Source organism: Syzygium oleosum, unplaced genomic scaffold (genome assembly GCF_021117445.2).
Source record: "Syzygium oleosum isolate NSW1041296 unplaced genomic scaffold, Sole_v2.1 Sole_v2.59, whole genome shotgun sequence".
Taxonomy (NCBI): domain Eukaryota; kingdom Viridiplantae; phylum Streptophyta; class Magnoliopsida; order Myrtales; family Myrtaceae; genus Syzygium; species Syzygium oleosum.
In genome coordinates, this window is record NW_026607543.1 from 1,068,589 (window position 1) to 1,092,285 (window position 23,697).

The 23,697-nt window shown below is 41.5% G+C and overlaps 3 protein-coding genes and 1 non-coding gene across 7 annotated transcripts; 2 read left to right on the forward strand and 2 right to left on the reverse strand.

Moving 5' to 3' along the window:
- Positions 1-3,591: 3,591 nt before the first annotated feature.
- Positions 3,592-5,301, reverse strand: LOC115690469 (heat stress transcription factor C-1-like). 2 transcript variants are annotated; one of them, XM_056307729.1, is made up of 2 exons: positions 4,977-5,301; positions 3,592-4,477 (listed from the first exon to the last, which is right to left on the reverse strand). In XM_056307729.1, exons 1-2 carry the CDS (start codon positions 5,181-5,183, stop codon positions 3,761-3,763), a joined length of 924 nt encoding a protein of 307 aa, XP_056163704.1. In that variant the 5' UTR covers positions 5,184-5,301; the 3' UTR covers positions 3,592-3,760. The 2 variants fall into 2 exon arrangements, with proteins under 2 accessions (XP_056163704.1, XP_030472667.2); XM_030616807.2 differs by having other exon boundaries at positions 3,592-4,603; positions 4,977-5,295.
- Positions 5,302-10,900: 5,599 nt separating this feature from the next.
- Positions 10,901-16,069, reverse strand: LOC115690460 (kinesin-like protein KIN-13B). Of its 2 annotated transcripts, none has more exons than XM_030616798.2 (12): positions 15,826-16,069; positions 15,558-15,743; positions 14,155-14,340; positions 13,857-13,964; positions 13,599-13,676; positions 13,430-13,511; positions 13,113-13,272; positions 12,741-13,043; positions 12,123-12,341; positions 11,548-12,049; positions 11,397-11,462; positions 10,901-11,314 (listed from the first exon to the last, which is right to left on the reverse strand). In XM_030616798.2, exons 1-12 carry the CDS (start codon positions 15,952-15,954, stop codon positions 11,138-11,140), a joined length of 2,196 nt encoding a protein of 731 aa, XP_030472658.1. In that variant the 5' UTR covers positions 15,955-16,069; the 3' UTR covers positions 10,901-11,137. The 2 variants fall into 2 exon arrangements, with proteins under 2 accessions (XP_030472658.1, XP_056163773.1); XM_056307798.1 differs by having other exon boundaries at positions 13,113-13,268; positions 13,426-13,511; positions 15,826-16,068.
- A 3,020-nt stretch (positions 16,070-19,089) lies between these two features.
- Positions 19,090-19,170, forward strand: TRNAL-AAG (transfer RNA leucine (anticodon AAG)). The gene has a single exon. It is a non-coding gene; the product is annotated as a tRNA-Leu (tRNA).
- A 530-nt stretch (positions 19,171-19,700) lies between these two features.
- Positions 19,701-23,034, forward strand: LOC115690420 (uncharacterized). Of its 2 annotated transcripts, XM_030616754.2 has the most exons (6): positions 19,701-19,938; positions 20,050-20,119; positions 20,226-20,331; positions 21,057-21,155; positions 21,241-21,375; positions 21,624-23,034. In XM_030616754.2, exons 1-6 carry the CDS (start codon positions 19,791-19,793, stop codon positions 22,791-22,793), a joined length of 1,728 nt encoding a protein of 575 aa, XP_030472614.2. In that variant the 5' UTR covers positions 19,701-19,790; the 3' UTR covers positions 22,794-23,034. The 2 variants fall into 2 exon arrangements, with proteins under 2 accessions (XP_030472614.2, XP_030472613.2); XM_030616753.2 differs by having other exon boundaries at positions 19,701-20,119.
- The last annotated feature ends 663 nt before the right edge of the window (positions 23,035-23,697 follow it).

A 23,697-nucleotide genomic window follows, 5' to 3' on the forward strand; every position in this document is an offset into this window, starting at 1 on the left:
TGCATTGCGTAATTCTGATGTTTTCTATCATCGACTTCATTCAACCTAAAAGAAGTATCCTAAAAAGTAGAGTATTTGCTAGATTTTGGAACTTCTGTCTTCTATCTTTTTTTTTCGAATTCTGTCTTCCATCTTGGGCGTTGGACTTTTCTTCATTAGCCGTACCAAAATTATAGGTGGAAAGATTAAGTTTTACACAAGTAACAAAAATCAAAGCGATCCTGTTTTGAACGATGATTATTTACTAAATTCATGGTGACTCGACTCATTATTTATTGATAATATATAATGATCATGACGCTCACGTCATAAAATAGTCTTACGATGGAACAAGCTCATAGAACGATGGATATATAGCGCTTCATTTATGAGGTCATTTGCGATAACATTTTATGACTTCATCAGAATACGGTATGACCCCATTTACGATATACTGATACAAAAGAATTTGATATCGCGATAATGAAAATCAATAACATATTCGAAAAATTACCATGATCTATCTACCAATCACGATACTTGGTCCGTGATTTAAGTCATGAACCTCTCTATTTTTCATTTGCATTGGACACACATAAGATCACGTTATCACACAGTTTGGTGAATTTTTCATTTATATGATGGGATAGCTAATTGAGAGATTATGTCAAACTCTCACTATTCACCAAGGTATAAATGTAAGACAAAAGAGAACAAAATGAGATTGAATGGTTGGGATTTTCCGAGCCCCTTTTCTAATTATAATATTCGCTGCAACTTATGAGATCGCTTGTTCCTCAAGACTCTCCTTCAAGTTGGAGCATACATGTTATATATGTCCCCAAGTTGTCACCAATATAACTCACATGAGGACCACAAAGGGAGTCGGCAAACAAGTCGACGAGTCGATCATTCCCGTTCACAAACGCTGTTGCAATTTCCCCCCAATAAAGTGACAATTGATCTCGATATATCTAGTTGTTCCTAGGAGACAAAGTTTTTCTCTAGCAAATACACGGTATCCAGTTGTAGATTGTTGTCTATTTAACGGAGAACCGGCCTAAACTGCATCTATATATCCGACGACACCATTATATCAATGATCAGAAATAGCATCCCCCTCATCTGGAGTTAGCTTCATGTCAGGGTCCAAAGGAGTATCAACTAGTCTTGACCCAAGCATGCTCATCTCTTCCGACAAATCCAAGGCATATTTTCTCTGACAAACATGTACCCCCTGTCGAGAACGCGCAACCTCGATCCAAGTAAAAAGTATCGCGACTGACCCAAATCCTCAGTTTAAAATTATCGACGCATACGTGCCTTCAACCGAGCAATGCCATTCGCATCATCTCTAGCAAATTCATCTACGTCTCTAATCCATCCAGTGGAGAATATTAATATATGCTTTTATACCAACTGCGTAACCTAATAAAAAAGAGGGTCCTTTTCAATCAAATTTATTTGGCATATATATATTTTTTTTGGTCAAATATTTGGCATATTGAAAAATGAACTCATGCTTAGCATAGTTCAAGAGGTGTCAAATAATCAAAATTAACAAAATGAAAAAGAAATGATTGCGGGCATGAATTATTGCCGCGACTCGACCAATAAATAGTTCGGAGACCAACTTGCCCTACAGACAAGTACCTAAATCACATCCATCTGACCGAATAGGATGCCGACACGTGTCCCACCAAAGGCTCGCACGTGGTCACGCGAGCCGAGGATTGGTCCCCCCTACTTCGGTCCTCCAATCCCAACATGAGTCACGTGCGTTGCACGGACACGTGTCTTGATTAACCCAAAAGAAGGTCGGGAGGGCCCCACACGGGCAGTGTCTCTTTCACGTTTACCTTAAGCCTGACCCGACCCAACGTGGAAGGAGGAGAGTAGGGTTTTTTTCTTTTTACCACGTTTACAAGTGATTTTCACAACCAAAATTTGTAAATTTTTAAAAGGAAAAGATCAATGATTTCGTCGTTTTAGTGCGATTATGTTTACACATCCTTATTCAATTTACCCACTTTTACTTAATTGGGCAAAGCTAGAATGCTATATCATCCTTCGCATTTTTTATGTGCAGTTAACGGCACTCTTCTTTTGCTGGTTGAAAAAGAAAACGAATGTCAGTGTGTGTTTGTTTCGTGCGAAAGCTATTTTTCGGGAAAATGCTTTCGGACTTTACATGTGTTTGAACATGGGAAAATGAATCAATCGGCGGAAAGTCTTTTCTCTTGAGCGAAACTCTTCGGTTAAAAAGCTAGAAAAGTGGGGGGAAATACTAAAAGAATACTAAATCTATTGCATTTGTGTCAATTCAATCATAAATATTTTAATTTGATCAAATTAATCCTAAACCTTTTGACAATTTGCCGATGCAGTCCATCCGACCAATTTTGACTGAAAATCGCTAACGTGAACGCCGATCGTTTTATGTGTCACTGTTAAACACTGACATTGACAACTCCTTAATATTTTTTTTGAATTTTTGAATTTTATTTATTTATTGTGACCGACGAGGGCCTATAAGCTCTCGTCAACCGTTGGTGAGGGTCGTGACCCTTGCCAAACCCTCTCCACCTATTGCCTGTGGCCGGTCTCCAACCATCGCCTATGACTAGCCACTGGCAAAAAAGAAAGAAAAAACATAAAAAGGAAAAGAAAGGGAAAAAAGAAAAAAATCAGAAAATTTTTAAAAATTTGTCCACATCATTGTCGGCCATGCCACTTAAGACGACCGACACCAAACAATTTGTTTTATAGGAAAACAATTTACCTAATAAAATATTTTTTAGCGACAAGGACTTTTCAGTGAAATAAACAGACCAAATTATTCTCTCGGAGCCAATTAGATTGAGTACTTATGAACTACCCTTGCATATAGAAATGCACATCCCCCCATTGGGATTCTCTCAATCTAGAGAGATTAACTGATTCAATTTACCCTCTCGATATCATTAAACTCACTATAAATGCTTCTGAAGTCCACTGCTAGTACATGTTCTTCAAAATAATGTGTCAACATGAAAGATCACTTCATTAATTAAATTCGGCAAATACTTTCATATGAATCTGCATAACACGAATTATCCACGTAGCAGTTCGTCACGATATATGAAGTTTTCATGAGCAAGCATGCAACATAATCTTTAAAACTGGCTAATTATGTTATTTTACAAACTTGATTAATTTGCTAAACGGCCTCTACACTCTCCCATGATAGTTTGAATGGACTTGCTTTTATCAAACTCGAACTAATTATTTTTTTTCGGGCCAGCAAAACATCTACTAATTGTTGAAATGATTATGCATGAGATGGTAGTTTAAATAAATAAAGAACGATTACACAATTTCGGACGTCGAAAATCATCAATAATCAAATTAACATGTCTGTAATTTTTTTCATTATATATCAATTCTGAAGTCAAAATAAAACAATGTTCGAAAAAATATGGTCATGTTTTGGAGGCCTACTAATGCTTTATTGATATGACATATTTACTGAGAATTTTATATTTGATTTCAATGGATCATTAAATGAATAAATCACTTCAGAAAATATCTTTTGATATAGTTAAAGACCATTCTAGCTGGAGAGATAACCAATTTCAAACCCTAAAACTTTAAACATGATAATGAATACATGAGTAGTTTGGATTTTTCTTTTTCTTTTTTGTTATCAAGAAAAATAACAAAAGGCTGGAAAAATAATAAATACGTAGGATAAATTATGGGAATTGACCTCCTAAGAAAAGAAAATATTTCTCATCGTCACTTAGTGGAAGAACAAAGAAAATGGATAAGGCGGCGGCGGTGGCCCCTCCCCTAATGGCACGGCCGCGTCTCCGATGTACCCCGACTCCCAACCACTATCGATGCCACCGCCAAATTCGCTCGAGCCAAGTTGATGGGGCAACACTGCCCCAGCTCCGTCATCTCCGCCACCTGCTCCGGCAGCCGGCGGAAGCGACCAATTAGCCATTTTAGGCTCGCATGCCACGCCAGCAACTCGACCCGCGCTCACGACCTCCCACCTCGGCACCCCTAGACTTGCATTAGCACCGTGCCAGTTGGGCACAATAATGTTGGTATCCTGCGGTGGCCGTAAATGGGTCCGCCTGTCATCCTTCTCTTCTTCATCCATGATAGAATTGGACATATCCGGTGCCCTAGAGAAGGAAGAAAACGACGATGGCGACGCCGACGGCGATGGCGATAAGTTAGAGGAAGAGGATGATTTCAACAATCTCCTCTTCTTCTCACACAGCAGTTGCCTCGTCCTATCTTTCTCAAGCATCATCCTTGGAATCAACTGTGGGTCCTCCACAATCTTGTGCAAGAACTCCATCATTTGGTGTGGCCTCCTCTCTGTGGCCTCTAGCCTCTTGCTCATGCCTTCAAGCTCCTGCTCCAATGTCCTTTGCTCTTGTCTCAACCTGCTTATCTCCATGGCCACGTCTTCATCTTCCACTTCTCCATTACTGTTCACAGTCTCCGGATGAGCAGTGTTTATGGGGTTATTCTTCCTCCTCGCTATCTTGCTCAAAAGATGAGTTTGGCCCCGGAGAAAGTGTTCATTGGCAAACTCCCACTTGTCCGGATCGACCTTCTTAAAACCCTAAATCGCGTAATCGGGTAAATGACCGATTAATGAACGACTATTCATTTACAGTAGACACGTTTCTAATTTAATGGAACATTTTCTTGCAAGAAACACACTGATAATGTACACAAACATGTATCTTGACCGCAAGAGACAGCTGATGAAGGATAATACGATTCATCATCGATATTTAGGTCAACCATTCAACCCGAAAATGATAAAACAATCAAGCACGCGATGTGCTTCACTCACTTCAACAACTAAATGGCAAGTCCTTATCAGAATTGCAAGCACGACCCAAAATCGATTCCGGCCGACATACAAACTAAAACTCAATCTAGCGACCGATAAATCTTGTCGTGTGACAGTTCGTCGAGCGAGCGCTTACATAGGTGTTAAGTTGGCGAACGAAGCTCGAGAAATTGCCGTGCTTGAAGTAAGCGGGCAAGATCCTGAGGGAGAACCCAAGAGGGTCCGTCACGATGAAGCTGTTGTTGGCCCTGCCCCACCTGACCAGATCGTCCGTCGTCGGGTCGCTGACCATGTGGTAGGTCTTCGCGACGAACGGCGCCACCGCGTTGTCCCCGCTCTCCATCTATCAAGCTGCCAAACACAACTAGAAACAAAAGAAGAAGAAGAAGAAGAAGAAAGGAAAATACGTTGTTTCAGTTGCTATGAATCAAGGCAAAGTTTTCTTTGAAACGGTGAAGCTCCGCTGGGAGTATTTATAGAGAGCAAAGATGCAGTCCCCAGTTGCTGCTGGAGGAGGAGGAGGAGGAGGAGATAACGGTGGCTCGGATCTGGACGGCTCTGATTTTGTCGCGATCACATAGGACCCACGTGGCGGGAACCCTTTTGCTCCCCCCCTTCCTTTATCAACGCCATCGTCACTGTCCAGCGCTCAGATATTTTGCATCTTGGAAAAACTTCCCCCACGCGCAGATTCTTACGTTTTGGAAGCCGTTCTAATATCAATACAAGAAAAGGATATTCTCCAAGTAACAGGTAAGTAATTAACCAATTTCGCAATCCCAATCAATAATTTATCAAGCTCATTAGTAATTTCGCTCCAAGAAAAAGCAACATCACCCTCATTTTTCTCCTAAACATCCTTCTTTCAGAGTACGGGAGTAGACTCAATTCGTTTGGTTAATTCTGCGAAAATATATGTTGGTAACATTGATTATCTATCGCAATGAACAGATACGAGGAAAGTTGTTCCATACCTGGAGGATTTTTTTGAATCACCCAACACTCGAAATATATTGCCCCAAAGTCCTTAATTTGTCCCCCACCAGAACATGTTAGAAAAACTATAACATCGGCAATGATAGGATGTTTGAGCCAATCTATGAGCATTCATTGCTATTTGGAGTAAAAGAGAAATGCGACTTTTGACGTGTCGCAAGGATCAAGATTCTTGGCACTGCACTAAGTTGGGTCACGGGGCTAATTAAATATTTGAAGCTAAGAAGATATTTTCTCAAAGTTAAGCTTTGTTTATTAAAAGTGCCCAATTTCTAATCAGGGGAAAAGGGATGAGGACAAAGAGGTGGCAATCTATGTATGGCTGCTTTCTTAGAGTGTTCTTATAGGACATCTTTAGGTGTAATTAACACTATCACATTGGTTTTTAGCAACAAAAATAAAAACACTTTCACATTGGTTTTTGGAAAACTTTTTGAAAAGGCACATATAGTTTGTCCTACGTTGACGCCAAACACCCATTATTCATATGACAATGAAAGGCAAAGAATAGAGAAGGAACGCGGTGCGAACGTGCTTCGTACTCGTTTTGAGAATGGCTAGGGTTTCGGAAGAATGTGCCACTCGTTCAATGAGAAATGGAAAGGAATATAAATAAATTACCTAAAGCCAAGTACCTGCTTTCGAGGTAGGAGGAAGAAGAGCATCGATTGGAGTTGGAGAGTTGGTGCCAAAAAAGAGGATTTCTCGTTTCTTTCATTCACTCAAAACTGTACACGAGACTTTCATCTCACACGACTCTTAAGTGATAAAATAAAAAATGACTCGTCTTCTTTCTTTTTCTATTACCTTTTTCGCGTATGTATAAGCCCATTCTCAAAAGTATTACTAATTCTCAACTTTTCGAGGAATCCTTCAGCAGTGGATGTAAATAACCGATTTGTTTAAAATCTTTTCGATCTTACTGAAAGAAACCCACATAAACACCATATAAGGAGATTGTGAATGTTCCACGTCGTATTGCTTATTTTGTGCGAGTTCACCCCATAATTTCTTTCATCATCGCTACACCTATTCGAACTCTACATCCACTAGTTGATTGTTATCAAAAGGTACCGGGCAAAATTAACTAAGTTTTCCTCGAATTCTCTTAGTACGTATGGGCGTACGTTTGACTAGACTTCATCTTGGCTAGATTTGAAAAAACCCAGAAACCATGTTCGTGATTTTCATTCCATCTATTCCCGAAACTTCTAATCACTTCTTACTTTTCCTTCAAAATTCTAGACAATAACACGACATTTCAAATGTCGAAAGTATTACGGCGGCCATGCTCATTGATGATTGCATGTTTTTATATATGTTAAGCAACCTAAAAATGAAAGACGAATTTCATTTTTGTTTTGGTAAAAATGAGGATGAAAGAACAAAAAAAAATTAAAAGGGTAGGCGTAGGAGGCACGCGCCTGTGAAGAGCGTGGGGTGGGGGGAGTACATGAAGATTAGATATGTTTTCGAAAGAGAGGTAAGTAGTAACCAATCAGAGAACGCAAAAGAGCGGGCCCCGAGCAGTGGCCCTAAGATTCGGGTTTGACATGGGAATCAGATTTGCTTTCTAGGGTCATGCCGACGTGTCGACGCGCCAATTTGCCACGTGGCAGTTCATTTTGGTCCTTTTTTTATCAGAGCGTGGCAGTTCATTTTGATTGGATATGGTCATGCACCAAAGCCGTTTTCTTTCAGTCACAATCTGAGATTTGGTCTAGGTGACACGGTAATTCATGAATCCCCCGAGTGTAAAGATTGGGGATCGAGTTATCGTGATTTCGATCTATCTGCTTTACAAAACGCTAGCAAAAGGCCGGGGGCCCGGATATTCACATGTGAGTTATCTTGTTTGAACTCGACATGCTCGATTTAGCTCGAAAAGATATGAATGATACGGAAAAAAGCACGGAAAACAAGGATGAAGGGTTATTTGGTTTGTCAGGAATATTTCGATGCTCATATTTCGAAATGAATAGTATGTCTGACATTGGGATTCACTTATGAAGTTGACAATCCGATTTATTTTCCCCTGACTTACGCTAAATCGACCATCTTAACTAGAATCGACGAGAAAATACCATTGAAATGATAAAATCAGGCGTATGATGATATCAGTTTACGTTTTCTTGAATTACATAAATCAAATAATTCATGTAAAGCTTACAAAATTGTGTCAGTTCTCTACTATAAAAAAAATTTTAAATTACTCGTCGATTTTTTCTTCCTCTTCTTCCAAATTGCGAACTCGAGTTGAGCCTTGCCCTTGCCCTCGAACCATCTTTTCTCCATGTTCATATTGTCATCTGCTCCGCAATCAAAAGGTCCATTGCACTTTTCTAATTACGTTCAACAGTGCAATTCTGCTGATGCCATTGTGCACATCATTCAAAAGGCCCACACAAAACTTCTGCTGTGCTAGAAAAAGGGTCTTTCCCCAGCACAAAATTCAATTATTTTCTCGCGACAAGTGTCTGGACACCACTGGTCCTTCATTCATTTTAATGACAACCCCAACTGTGCAAGTGTCTTCATCATGCACCCTGGAGAGAAGGCAGCGTTGCTTCTTTTGGCAACTTCAACAAGATTGTGATAATTTGAATCTCAATCTTTCGAGCTGAATTAAATTTGGTATGGTTGGGCAGCCAATGAGATTTGCTTGTGCAAGATTTGGCATGAGATCCTGACCCTATGTTCTTGTCCTTTTCCCACCAATCTAGAAAATGTGGAAGGGAGTGGAACTTTGCATTTGATTGGTTGAATTAGCTAATTAATTATTAGAATTTCATTTGGGGGTCTAGAGTTTGACGAACAACTCCCAAGCAAAATCTCCAAAAAAATTATTAAGAGATGGTCTGACTAATCATCTCTTGTTATCAGCCTGCTCGCCTCTCTGATTGGTCAGTCTTGCAAGATGAACAGTCACAGTCATTGTCAAGGTTAACCGACTTCAATTAGTGAGAGAGAGTTTGTCTCCGAGCTTAGATCCCAAGCTCCCTTTTGGTGAGGGCAACTGTGATGGGACAGAGATGATGGTGTCTTTCCTTTTCATAAATGTGTATGCACATAAAATAACAGAGGAAAGGTCAAATGCAGGTGGAAAAGGATCCGAGTTTGTGAAGGGGGAAATTAGATTTGAAAGAGACTTGAGACTTGAGACTTGAGACTTGAAGATTCATGGGTTTCTTAGCCGTGAAGATTATCCAATCTAATAAGAGAAGATTGCATTTGTTTTTTGTTTTATTATCGCCCACGGCGTGAATGATGCGTCACGTCTCCCAAACTTTGACAATTGCTCTTTCGAGGACGAGACTATCTTCGCATCTAGGGAATTTGGGATTTTTGTTTCGGATGTGGTCGCACGTCGTAGGGAACATCGAACAATTTTGGGTAAAAGTTTGAGTGTTAAGTTCCTTTTGAGTGGTTGAGTCCCTGGCCGATATGGTAGTTGGGTCCACCAAGATAGCGGTCTCGACTTATATATTAAGAGTTTGATTGGAACTTGTCCTCTTAACACCATAAATCACCCGTGAGATATACAGGTAATGTGACATCTTGAATTAACCCGCTGAGGTAATGTCCGCTTTGGTCCATCATATACCGAGCCTGACGGTTTTGTCCTTTGACGTACAAGTGGGCACCTTCTCGGAAGGTCACCTATCTTGAGAGTGCTCTCACCTGAGCACGCTTAATTTTGGAGTTCCAAAACTAAATATTGCCGTCACGTAAAAAAACGTCTTTTTGAGTTAATTCCAGTTTTCACATATATATCTCAAAATCGCTCTCCTCATATTCAATCTCTCCTCATATTCAATGCATGGTTCGGTTCATTCTTACCCCCTACACCATCCTAATAGCTTGTCATGAGCCGTTCTTTGTCTAGGCCCTCTGGCCCCAATGACCACTTTCTGCTCTAGTCGGACCGGGTCGTTACAGGTCCACTAGCTTTCACCTGATTCGTCCCCGAACCACACACCAATTAGAGGGGGTCTCGCTCTGATACCATATTGTAATATACCTTGATTAACTCATTGAGATATTGTTTGCTTTAGCTCGTTCCATACCGACCCTCACAGTTTTGTCCTTTAGCATACAAGTTGGTACCTTCCTAGGAGATCACTCATCCTAGAAGTGCTTCCACTTAAGCACGCTTAGTTCCAAAGCTAAGTATTGCCGTTACGTCAAAAGGTGTCGACTTGAGTTAATTCCAGTTGTCACACACACGCATATTTTAGAATCGCGCTCCCTCTATTCGGTATGTAATTTGGTTCATTCCTACCCTCTTCGCAATCCTAGATGTCTGTTAGGAGCCGCTCCTTATCCAAGCCCTCTGGCTCTGGCGACCACTCTCCGCCTTTATCGGACTGGGTCGTTAACACATAATACGTGCAAAATCGTCATTGGGACTATCATACTTGCCAACCATCAATTGTTGATATAAATAACGTCCTCGTCGGACTGGGTCGTTAATCATCATCGGGACCATCATACTTGCCGACCATCAATTGTTGACATCACTAGAATTGAAAAGGAGACTGTTGAGTTCAATTCCAATCCCATTACACTCTCTCACAACCCAGCAACAAATTCATTCAAGTAGGAGTTGCATCCATTCTTCCTTCTAAAGCGTATTTAGTACTTCTTTATCTGAACGTTTCATCTGTCCATATGCCGACACAAATCCATGCACTTTGGTTCACCTAACTTATAAATCAGGTAAGTCCCGCCGGCTTGCACGTGAGACCCACCAAATTTAATAGTTCAAATGAACTCGGGGTGTATGCACTCAATCCAATCGACAATTTCTACTCCAGATGACGCCGAACTTTATTACGCCAGATTTTTAATCCGTTCATGATTCGAGCTGAACCTCCACTAGCCTTGTCGTGCCGTGTCATTCGCTATCTTTTCCAGTTGTGTGTGGTTGGGACAACATTCACAGAATAGGAGTGGTTCTGCTGAATCCACAGATTTGTATGAATATATATTTTCTCGAGTTCAGTCTCACAAAAGAGATGAACTTCAGCTTATTCGAATGACATTATCATGCCCACAAAGAAATCACCCACAAACTCATCCATTCTATATTTCATTTTCATAGCAAATCAAAGGCACATAATTTACAGAATATGCGAATCAAGCTCCACGTAACTCGCAAGTTGTGACACAATTAAGTTACTAAAAGCACCATAAGGAAGCATAAGACAAAACCGCATACCGACCTCGGACGATGCACCCGACCTGAAACTAATAAACACATGCCAACCAGGACAACTAGCTGTCCTACTTCTGGTGAAGTCACACACCAGAAGATACCAAAACACCGCGTTCATTTAGACGCTTCTGAAATTGGGCCAGGCGCGTCTGTAATTGCAGAATCCCTGCAGCCTTTTCTGAAAGAATGCAACTTAGCTTAGATATGTAGTCATCCACAGGATTTCCTAGTTGATCGGCTTGAACGAGCAAGTTCATCTCCTGCATTAGAGCTTCGATGATAACAAATCTACATGCAGAGAACAAAAAGGAAGAGACGAATAAAAATAACGTAGGGACTCACCTCTCTAACAATCTCTATTGTCTGCTCCACTTGCTGCCGATGAGCTGTCACCAGATCTTCCTCTTCCTGGTATAAAACACAGCAACACTCCACTAAGTAATCGAGTGATGAATACAGTAAAATTGAAAGAGAATGGCTTCTATGAAATCACCTTCAGCAATGCACTTAGATCATCTTCCAAGTGAAGGTTGGTTGCGTCAAATTCTTGCACTTCCCTTCCTTCAAGCTGAATTTCTGCTCTCCGTTTCTCCTCAATATCCGAAATTTGAGATGTCTCTACCTTGTTGATAGACATCCTTGTTGGTTTCTCCAGCACATTGTACTCCGCAGAATAATCAGAATCTTTCAAAATTGGGTCCTGCAGAAATCCTTTCTGTTGTTTATAAGCACCTGAATACAGTGATTCTGCCACGTTTCCTTCACACCATCCGCCATCTGTACCATCCACATTGATGGGTGGAGAGGCTTCACGGTTCATCCGTTTGGGCCGAAGAAAATTTTTCTTTTCATTGGCAGTTTCATCCATGTTATTCTCAAAATTTGACTCGGCCGTTGAAAGTGAACTAAGGGGGAAAGTAGTAGAGTCTCTAATGTTCAAAGATGAAGACATCAGATCCTTTTTGGAACTGTTCCCTTTAGATAGACTCTTCACCCTGGAAAATTCATAAGAGTCAGATAATTCGAGAGACATTTCCCAAAATCCGTTCTTAAATGTCATTCAAGTACCTGTCAGCATATCTCAGAGTATTAAGAGTGTGTTCACATGATCCAGAGCTAGGTGAAATACATGATATCATCACCGTTCGTGAATCACCAACAAATGAATCTCTAAGAACTTCAGTCAGTTTACTCCCTCTAAATGGTATGTGACCCTGGTCGTTATCAAGAGCTCTGATGCATTCTTTCAGGGCGAGTAAGCTTTTGTTGATCTCAGCACCCTCCATTCTGGAGAAAAGTATTGAAGAAAAATTATAATTCAGTTGTTATTTTATTTTTACGATAAAGTTTTAATTAGTTCAGCAAGCTAGCTTTCTCTCCATGTTTCAACCAAGAGGAGAATAGCGCATCTTTGTAGCCCAGAGATCTTCAAAAAATCCTGGGCTCTAAGTTGCAAATAAATCATATTACTAGAAGGAAGCAAAGAAGGTTAATGCCACATCCAACCGCAGGTTCTTTTATATTGTTTGTTCATTGAAATGCTGAAATCATACTCAATATCATGACTCTTTTTTCTCAATGTACATTGCGGCATGGGGCTGAGAAAATGGAATGATTGCACCAAAGGACCTTAAACAAATCCCCTCTCAATTGTTAGGTTAACATATAAATCCAAGCAAAACGCACCTTGTCAGTTTGTCATTGTCAGTAGTATCTGCACCGCGTTCACTTCCTGCAAGGTCTATAAAAGAAAGTTTTCCAATGAGGCGTGCAGGCTTCGATTCCTTGCCATCAGCCGATCTTTTAATAGCAAGCTGAAGAATTGCATGTGACCGAGAGGACTCCTCATTTGCCCCAGTTGTGCCAGTACTTCTGGTAGCATTCCCTAACTCAATGAGCTCTCTGATTGTCTCAACATTTGACACTTTGTATTCTTGCAAACCAACAATGCACACTTGTTGTTTCCCATCCTCCCTCATGCAGAGTTTTCTGCAGAAGATAATATCTAATTACCTTAACTTTTGTCTCATTAAACTACAACAAAATGAAAGAGCATACCTCCGGTCATTGAGAAGGTCAAAAAGCTTCCCTCCATAGATCTCAAAGAAACTGACAAATAATTGAAAACCTTGGTTTTGGTATGTATGATGCATCAGCCGCAATATATCTTGAGATGCTTTAAGGGGCAGTGGTTGCATCGTATATGTTTTTCCACTTCCTAAAACAAATAAGATCGAGTTAATCTCATCAGTAGTAATAAACAGGACGAGAAACAATTGACAAGCCTGAAAGTCAAAAGAATGAATGAAAGAAAACAAACAGGAACAGAATGGTTATAAACAGTTCATTCACTTCAGAAGAGCAAAAGAACTTGCCTGTCTGCCCATATGCAAAGCATGTAGCCTTTGTTCGGTTAAAAATCAAAGGAACTATTGGCTGCACAGTTTCAGAGTACACCTATAGGGACATGAAATGGGCACAGAAAAATTAGGGGCCTATCCTGCAATCTCCATATATGAAGTCTTGCAATATAGATATACTCACTTCATCATTAGAAACACTCTCATTTAGCACAGCGTCAAAGACAAATTCATGTTTCTCCACATATTCTGTCAAGTCAACCTGCACGAAGAGAAGTGTGCTAAAATTAAAATATAATCAGCTCCTCAACTGCATAAGAGACCATATACTGTATTTCTGCCATGGGTAGAGGGTTAGAGCTAACTGCTCAACAATCCAAAGCACAAAAAGAAAAAGAGTAGTGAGAAGAAGCTTTAATCAATACAATGAGCCGAAACTTACCTTAAGTTTAGTTTCATGAACTGTGAGAGAACTCGAATTTGGTTCTATTGTAATAATATCTTGCTCTTTCTTTGCTATTTCTTTTCGATTAAGTGGCCTCTTGCGTACCTGCACGCGAAGAATAATTATTGCGTGTTGGAACAGATGAGTAAAGTAAATAATCAGATGAAAGGTTCCAAATCTCTCTTTACATCTATGCTATATGCATATGAAGACTTGGGAAACAAAATAAAACAGATCAACACACTAGATTGATATTGTGTAATATAGGTCCAGATGGTATCAATAAGAGGCATACCACAACTTTGATCTTGGCAACATTATTGACCCTTTCTTTGTCTGCTACGAAGCTCCTGAGAAGGTTGTTCTCAGGAAGAATATGGTCGTTAAGTTTGTCAAAAGAAACATGAGGCTCAGAGACAAAACTTCCGCCACGAACAGTTTGATGAAGTGAGGAGTACTCATCATATAGGTTGGAGGAGACCTAACAGTAAAACACATGGGAAAGACAGTGAAACATCCGGGTGAAAGTGCCATCCAAGCTAACACAAATTCGCCCATTAAAGATCAACATTCAAGAAATGTAGAGGTCAAAAATGGCAAGTGGAAGCATTGTCTTGAGCGTGTAGCACAACAGAGCAAAATTGAAACTTGAGTTGCTAGACAATCATAATCCAGAACCAACATCAGAATTTTCTCATTTATCTCACCTCCTGAAGGCAAGATAATAGACGCTTCAATTGTGAAAAAGGAGATAACACGAAAAGGAAGAGATCAAAATTTATGAGGATATAGCCTCACATCTATTTCTCCTAAAGCCTCACAGTAGGATTAAATACCATAAAAATTCTATGAAAGAAATGTCTTCTTCCACTATGTTTTCTTCCCGACCTGAAAAAGACATGCTGGCTGTGTGTACTCTGTGAAGAACGGAAGGATATCAAATCTAGAACGACAATTCTCCATTCTCTAGAAATATGGTTGGCAAAGGAGATTAACCATTATTAAAGCTGCATTTACGTGGTTACTCAATCTGTCCAGACAATTTCCTCATGTAGATTTCACGTGATGAGGAGGATGAAGGACAACCAAAACATAAAGAGGAAGCATGCAGCAGAGAGCACATATCCACAGGCAAAAGATTTAAAAAAAAAATAAAAGAAAAAACAGAGTCCTCCTGCTGCGATATACATATCGTTGTCTTACGAGAATGTAGTGGGTGCAGAACGAAGTACTCCTATGAAGCCTTCAGACTTTGAGTAGTAACTCTCATCTCAATAATTACACTCAATAAATAATTCACGACATCCCCAGAAGGTCTATTATTGACTACTGGGACAGTAACATCATCTATGCATTCCCCATATAAACAAGAAAACACGTACGATCCTGACTGAACTCAACCGCAAGTTCTAGTTCGTATCGCAATGCGTGGTCCTGCATAAATACAACTCGCTACACTACCAGCACATGATCGATATCGCCATAAGATGCCCTGATTGTACTGTCCGGCTCTCCAGAACAGAGCCCCAAGCAGGCAAATCATCAAGAAACGTATGCAACCGCGCATGGCGAATGATACAATCCCAATAGAACCCGAAACAAAAAGCACCCGCGATCCGATCACTGGGTAACGACGCCGAAGAAACCGAAAAGATGCGGACTTCGGGGCGATGCTCTAAACAAGAAGGCGCGCATCACCTGAGGCAACAGCTCGGTATCAAAAGAATGGAGATCCAGCAATCCGGAGCCGAGCAGGCCGTGGGACGTTTGATCATCCTCGTTCCTCCTCAAGCTCGAGGACCTCGAGTACACCGGGGGCGTCCCGGGGTTCGACGACAGCAAGCTCCTGCTCGACCGCGAGCCCCGAGCTCCGACTCCAAAATCCTGCACAGCACAGAGCTTTCCTCATTGCCTCGACGGGACACAGAGAGAGTGGGAAATGCGAGAAAGAGAGGGGAAGCGAGACCTGGCTGAGGTTAGCGGACTGGAGCCACTTGCCGTGGAGGGAGGAGTCGAGGAAGTTGTCGGAGTACTGGCGGTGGTGGTGCGCCGCCGTGGAGCCGGACCGCGACATCTGCCTGCCGACGGCGTTCATCTCCTCCTCCTCCTCCTCCGGTCGCCGACCAGCCGCCGATCGGATCAAGCTTCGACCTCCCTCTCTCTCTCTCTCTCTCTGGAAAATCGCCGGCCGTCGACGGGAGTGAAAATGCGAGAGAGGGAGAGGGAGAGAGTGGTGGCGGTTGTTGTTGCGGTCTTGCACGAGAAGAGAGAGATCGAGAGAGAGAGACTTTTATGAACTGATTTTGAAACGAAACGCCCGGGGTGGGGGGTGAGATTCTTCGCTTGACCCTCGTGTCGTGTACATGTGCTAGGCTACGCGCCCTCGAGATTTTTCGAACCACCTTTTTTTATTCGGTTTTGGAATTCCGGGGCCTATCGCCGGCCCGGCGGCGGCAGCTCGCCCGTCGCCCCACCCACCCGCGAATCGGGAGCCCCCGGGTCGATTTTCTCGACCGGTGCGGATTTATAGCGCCATCGAGGTGCGTAATAGCTATCGAGTTTGAGAAATTTAGAATCAGTTCATGGAGTAAATTCTTATTTGGGAGAAATGCTGGCTACATATGAAGCTTACTACCGAGTCAACTCGACATCGTACATTTTCTGGAGCTCGCGAATCGATCGCTCGGGACCAAATGGATGTTGAACTTGCTCGAGCAAAGGTTTTTCGACGGACATGAGCTCGACTTAATACAAAACTTAGTTCCAATGTTAAAGATGCGAGAAAATAGTAGAATGATGTTCACGTGCGTGCGTATATAATAGGGGTGAGCATGGATCCGGAGAAGAACCAGGAACTGGATCAAATCGGCCATCGGAACCGATCTGGTTCCAACTTCTTGCAGTCACTAGTCCGATTCTCGATCTGTGCCGGTCAGTTTCCGGTTCCTAGGTAAAAACCGGATGGGGAGCCAACAAATTGTGGTTATATGTTTTAAACTTTTTATGGATTGTTGCTATTGCGTTCACTTTCACTTTACTTAACTAAAAATGAAACAAAAAAAAAATAAAACAAAATGAAACAAAAGAAAAAGAAATTGGCCACTTTTTTAGTAGACTCTAGAATCAATTGATAGAGTAGGTTCCAAGGTATGTAGAGTAAGTTTTAGGTTTAAAAAGCAAAGAACCGGTTCCAACATGGTCGATCTAGGTTCCATCTAGAACATATCCTAAAATTTGGACCGACCCTAAAACCGCTTACACTTAATATTCAAGGGATCTTCCATGTAGAAGTGCTAGAACTTATAAAAACGTGACCCACTTTGATTTTGCTTAAATTGGCAAGCTGTTCAATGATGGTATCTTCAAGTCGGAGCTCAATCCAAATATCCCCTCCAACCACTCGAGTTCTAATTGTTTAATATACTGAATAGGTGATGTGGCTTCTTGAGGAATTTGTAGTGATTTTTTTCCCTCGAACTCACATTTTACCGCTTTTCACCAAACCCAAATTTACTATAATCATCGAGAAAATATCTAAAAAAATTATATATATTTTTTATTTTACGCCGCAGATATATAATTAAATTAGGCAGAGATGCATAGGAAGATGCTGCTGCCTGTTGCTTTATTAACACGTGAGTTATAATGTAACATGAATTGCAAACCTTTGATGAGCAGAACAGAACTATAAGAAACTAAAAATTTGATTAAGTTGATACATAAATATTGAAAATTTGATTTTTAATGAGTCCGAAACATTCGCTTGCAATTCTGAATATTATATTTAGACCTTCAATCGAATCGTTAGAGAATACTCGAGTACCGAACCAAGTATAATTGACGTTCGAATAAGATTTGCTCCTTTGACAAGTTGATCCATGCGGGACTCATGACATCTGATCTCATTTGATCCTCAAAAGTAACTTGAAACATTCTATCATGAAGTAGATAAATAGATGAGCGTGACATTTATGTAAAATAATTAATAGCACTCATACGGTTATTATCGTCTTGGGCTTGAGTAAAAACGCCTTGAGTGAATTAGAAGAAATAAAATAATTAAGAGCACTCATATGGCTTTTAATAATTTCACATATAATCCGAGGATCTTTACAGATGTTAATATTTAATTTTATTTAGGGTTAATACCACAAAAAATCCAAAATCAGTACACTTGAGATAAATTTATCACAAATTAATTTTTTGATCACTAAAAACCCCAAACTGGTATACCCGCCACAAATTTATCCTAAATTAATTTTGTGACCACCAAAAACTCAAAACTGGTACATTTATAATAAATTTACCCCCTCGTTAAATTATATTAATACCACGAAAAATCACAAACTGATAAATTTATGACAAATAGAGGGGTAAAATTCTAAATTGGCACACTTGTCAACTGCTACGGGTCATCTAACTCAGCAATTTAAAGGTAAAATTTAACGAAAACTAACATAGGATAAATTTATCATAGGTATATCAGTTTATAATTTTTTTTGTGATATTAATCATTTTATTTATTTCAATACGGACATTTTTTTATGTGCAGCGCTGCGAGTGCGAGAGGGGAGCGGTCACGCCTTGTTGGGTTGGCGAAGGGCAGAAAGTCATCGGGGCTGGTCCCTCCCTGTTCTGTTCCCGGTGGCCCACTCCAGTGCGTTGCGGATCTGGTCATGATGGTGGTCGCGACGCCCGGATCGCCGTCCGTTCGGCGCCCATCCGACGGACCGCGTTCCCCCCCGCATCCGACAACTGTCATTCTCTTTGACCGGACAACGAAAGGTGATGGGTCAACGTACGGAAAAGGATTAATTAAAGAAAGGGGCCAGGTGATCAACGCTGCTCTCGATTTCAAAGAGAGATGATTACGGTGGGGGAAAAGGAGGACCATTTCGAAATTGAATTTGCCCCCCCACGCCCCACACTAACTTTAGTCTCCCCTAGCTTTACGGATGGGGTCGGGTCGAGTTTCCGGACCCGTGGGGCTATTGGCGAGGTAACGCGCGGAATCGATTCCTTTACGCCGTGACCGTCGGCTAATTGGGGTTTTTTAGCATCTCGATTGATTAGTCGGGCTGAGTCCTTGGCATTTGGAGCTCGGAAGAAGATGCACGATCAAATACTAAAAATCTTCAATGACGGATTTTCGACGGCAAAGGGTCTGGAATTCATCAAATTCCATGATTTTTTTAATAAGTATATTTGGGGTTGCACTGATGACAACAAGGTTGAGATGGCCGAGTTGGTCTAAGGCGCCAGATTAAGGTTCTGGTCCGAAAGGGCGTGGGTTCAAATCCCACTCTCAACACTATCTTGCTTTTTTCAACTTTTTAATAATCTCTTTAGATTAAAGAAATGGAATATACCACCACAAACCCAAAAATATGATTCAACTTTTAAATTTCTTTTTAGATTAAAGAAATGGAATATACCATCACAAACCCAAAAAAATGTCTGCCGATGCCCAAATTTTTTTTTGTGATAAAAAGTTAAAAAATCAATATCTAAACTTTTTCTATACCACCAAAACTCTTAAAGGAGGAACTCATCTTCTCAATTCAAGAATGCAAATAAATTTCCGTGGACCAATCATCTTCAGCGACCCAAACTCCGTGAAAGTCCATAAAACTAATTAGCGAAAAATTATTTCACTCAAATAACACATCCATTCGACCCAGAAAAAGAGAAAAAAAAACCAAACATACCCGCTATTGTCTTAAACGGATATGGTTTATGATTTTCAGTGGTATTAACTATATGAAAAATAAAATAAAACTCAACAATCGCATCTTGAATTTTGCTTCTTCCCGCGCACTACTTACGATTTTCCGGTCTCTCTCTCTCTCTCTATCTATCGCGCACACAGACACGCAGAGTCACAGGTAGAAGAAGAAGGAAGAAGAAGAAGAAGAAGAAGAAGGAAGGGAGATGGCGCAAGCAGCGAGGCTGAGCCTCCGGATGCAGAAGGAGCTGAAGCTCCTCCTCGCCGACCCTCCTCCCCGCGCTTCCTTCCCCTTCCTCTCCCCGACCTCCTCCTCCGACCACCACCTCTCCTCCCTCTCCACCATCCTCGCCCGTAAGCCCCACCCCCGCGCCTCTTCCCCTCTTGCCGCCCTTCATTTTTCTGTTGTTTTGCCCACTGTATCAACGCTGATCGTGCCGGGTTGTTGTTGTTGTTGGTTTCCAGAAATCGAAGGCCCCGAAGGGTCGGTGTACGCCGACGGCGTCTTCAAGATCAAGATCCAGATTCCCGAGCGGTGCGTTTTCAGTTTTCTATGGTTTCGTTTTCGTTTCTGAGATGGAAAAAAAAGGGATTTTGGTGGTTGGTTGAGTTTGATTCGGGGGGGCTTTGTGGAATCGCAGCTACCCATTTCAGCCTCCGGGCGTGACCTTTCAGACGCCGATCTACCACCCCAACATCGACACCGGAGGCAGGATCTGCCTCGACATTCTCAACCTTCCGCCGAAAGTGAGTCCCTTTTTGGATTGTGCACAAGGACAGCCCAGGGTTTCTTGTTCGAATTGCTTTTGCTGCGATCTGTAGTTCGTGTGTTCCGTCACGTTTCGAATAGATTTTTCCCGCGTTCAACCATTGCTGGTTTTACAAGTAACTGTGTTTGGGGGAGTTGCTTTCTGGGCAGATGCTATATCTTTTGCCGTTGCTCATTAAGGTCGATCCAGACAGGTGCATATTTGAGTTTGCCAGCCTGAATTGGCTTTTCATTTAGTGCAAATTGACTATCTTTCGAACGCATTTCCTTTTCGTATAGATAGTAAAAATGGGGTTTGCAAATTAGCCCTTAAATTTAGCGCCTCATAGTATTCTTCTTGTGCCGATGAACTTGTCATTCTGTTAACTGATCGTTCTTCGCGCTGACTGCAATGTTGCATGTCGTGTTAATTCCAATATTTTGTTTGGATATTCACTATTTGTAGTTAGATCATTGTCTCAGACAAGAATCTGTTACAGGTGCACGGCATAGCACACTTTCTGTACTGAAAAGTCATCTATGCTAACAGTCTTTTGCAATTTGTTATGTACCCATTCAACTGCCAATGCTACTATGTAGCAGTGGCTGGCACAGAGTTACTGCCGTCAAGGATTTACATTGCTGATGGTTGGCATTGAGTTTGTAGGAATGTGTGTTGTATATTGAAATCCTTACTAATACGCTCGTCCTGGTAACCAAACAGGGGGCATGGCAACCATCACTGAACATTTCAACTGTATTAACAAGTATTGGGTTGTTACTCAGTGAGCCAAATCCAGATGATGGTCTTATGTGTGACGCGGTGAGTAAATCTGCTAACAACGTTGGCTGGTTCACCCTATAGGATGAAGTACCTTGAAGCTTGACATATTTGCGTGAATGTGCAGAGCAGGGAATACAAGTATAACAGACAAGCTTTTGATGAGAAGGCAAGATACATGACTCAGAAATATGCCAAGGCTGGAGCTAGTGGAAGTATCTGTGACAATCCATCCATGGAACTAAATTCCAGTCCAAGCTCGGTATCACAAACCTTCAACTTGCTGTCATGGTTGCATTATAAGATATAAGTGTTTTTATAATGAAACCACCTTCTATCTGGGGCATTGGCTGGATTCATACTGTTTTTGCATGTTCTTAGATGTTTTTATGGCTCTAAACAGAAAGAGAAAAACTTCGGGGTTGAATTTGAATTTGCAGCATCGTACTTGGTCAAATTGCTTCTTTATTTATTGACTTATCTTGGCACTTCATTAAATTCGTGCTGCAGATGGAAGGTGACCGGAGTATGAAGGAAACTCAAGATAGAGTCAATGAATTTGAACCTGTCAAAAAGAACCTAAGTGGATTCACTAGGAAGCTCTCATTGATATGCTCAAGCTCAAACCAGAGAAAAGATGGTGATGGGGAAGTGAATGATAAGTGTAATCCCTGGGAGTCTGCCTCTAATAATGAGAACTGTTTGGATGTTGACAAAACAAGAGATGAGCAAGCCGTCCGAGAAGGAAGCAATCACCAAACTCCGGATGGAATGGGCCTGATCCCATTGTTAGCACTACGAGAAGATGTACTCCGGGACAATCACGACCGTGACAAGGAGGGTGTGGCGCCTCACTACCAGTCATTAAGCCCTCATTCGCTTCTTAGGACTTCAGATTCTTTTGTGGTGCAGTCTCAGAAGCATCTAGATCAATCTAATACTTCAGAAAAGGAGATTGTGGATTGTACTTTGGAGAAGCCATTTAGTGAGCAAATGCATCCATCCACAGCTTCAGGTTCGTGCCAGTTAGTCAGTGGTATCGAAGCAGAGATGCTCAAGATGCCTCGGTTATTGCCCTCAATTGTCCTTGATAATTCATTAAAAGGTTCTACTGAAATGCCTCGAAAAGGTAGGCAAGCTGAAGTGGACTCACAGAATGATTTGAGTGGCGATAATTGTGATGGCTCTGCCGGTACGAAACGTAAGAAGCTGTGCCTTGGTGGGAGGCAGCTTTCTCTCGGACTCAAGGGCTCATACCAGAAAGGAGACGCAGAAGCTAAAGAGAATTTTGGTCCAACTGGCAAAGTAGAGCTTTCAGGACCCCATGACCCTTCTATGAAAAGTGTAGCAGGGCAGAAGTCATCGTTAGGTCCTCTAGCTCAACCGCGGGAGAGTGACAAGCGTAATAGTCAGTTCTCTTGCTCTACGGCTGTCTCTAAAGACTGTTTCGACTCAAAGCCCGTGAAGCCAGACCATGGTCGAAGAATGAAGCGGTTAGGTCGAGATCGAAATGTGAAATATGCCGAGGAAATTAACGAGAAGGGGCCAAAAGAATTGCCCACACCAGATTCAGTGATCGTGTTGGATAGCGAAGATAGCGAGGATGAAGGGAAAGCATCATTGATGGGTAAATCCGTGTTAGCACGAAAGCGCATTGCCAAAGCTAAACTCAGGGCATAGCAAGCTGCATGGTTCTTACGCAGGACAGTGACCCGTCGTTGTTTCTTGTGTTCTGATGGTAGTCTGGAAAGTTTTGACAGGCTAAGAGGCCGCTACACTACAGAGACTAAAAAAGGATTTAGGCTTTACTACAGAAGAGGCACAGAAGGAGAAATGTATGTTTATATATGTCGGAACAGAGTCTATGACTACTATTTGCACCATCTCTGATGCTAGTTGCTAATTCAGAATAGTTCTCATCCGCTGTCAGTGTCAAACTGTTGCATGCTAATCGTGGATTAACCTTGATACTGAAGACAATGATATCAAATCTGGCAATCCCACAAACAAGGCTCATGAAATTCAAGATAGATATGTTGTCCCACAGACACGACCCTTCCTTGACCTTAACAAGGGATTGTTTTTAGTCTCTAGAAATCACGAATCTATTCTATAAATATCTCAAGTTTAAGGAGTGCTCTGATCTGTCCATAGATTGGCAAGTGGAGAGCATACTCATGTAATCAATTCACTTCACCAAGCTAACAGTGTCGCTCGACATCTGATGACACCAGACTTTAATGGAGAGAGAAGGGGAAGTGTTTAGAAAGACAGAGGAAACGTGTATGCTATACAGATCTTATCCAAACTCGGTATTATTTTGCAACCGCAGGACAATAAAAGACGAAAGCAATCCATTACTCACATGCATCTTCATAAGATGCTCTGACAAAGCACAGAAGCACACTGGCACATACTTTGGCTGAAACTGGCATATTTATTTCGAGAGTACAATAATGCACAACGAGAGATCCGAAATATCTCGAGGGAACATGTCCATGATTGTTCCCCATCAGAGAGCACCCACAGCATTTCCATGGTTTCGGGTCTGAAGCAAGTTGTAGCCTTTTTATGTCAGCTAATA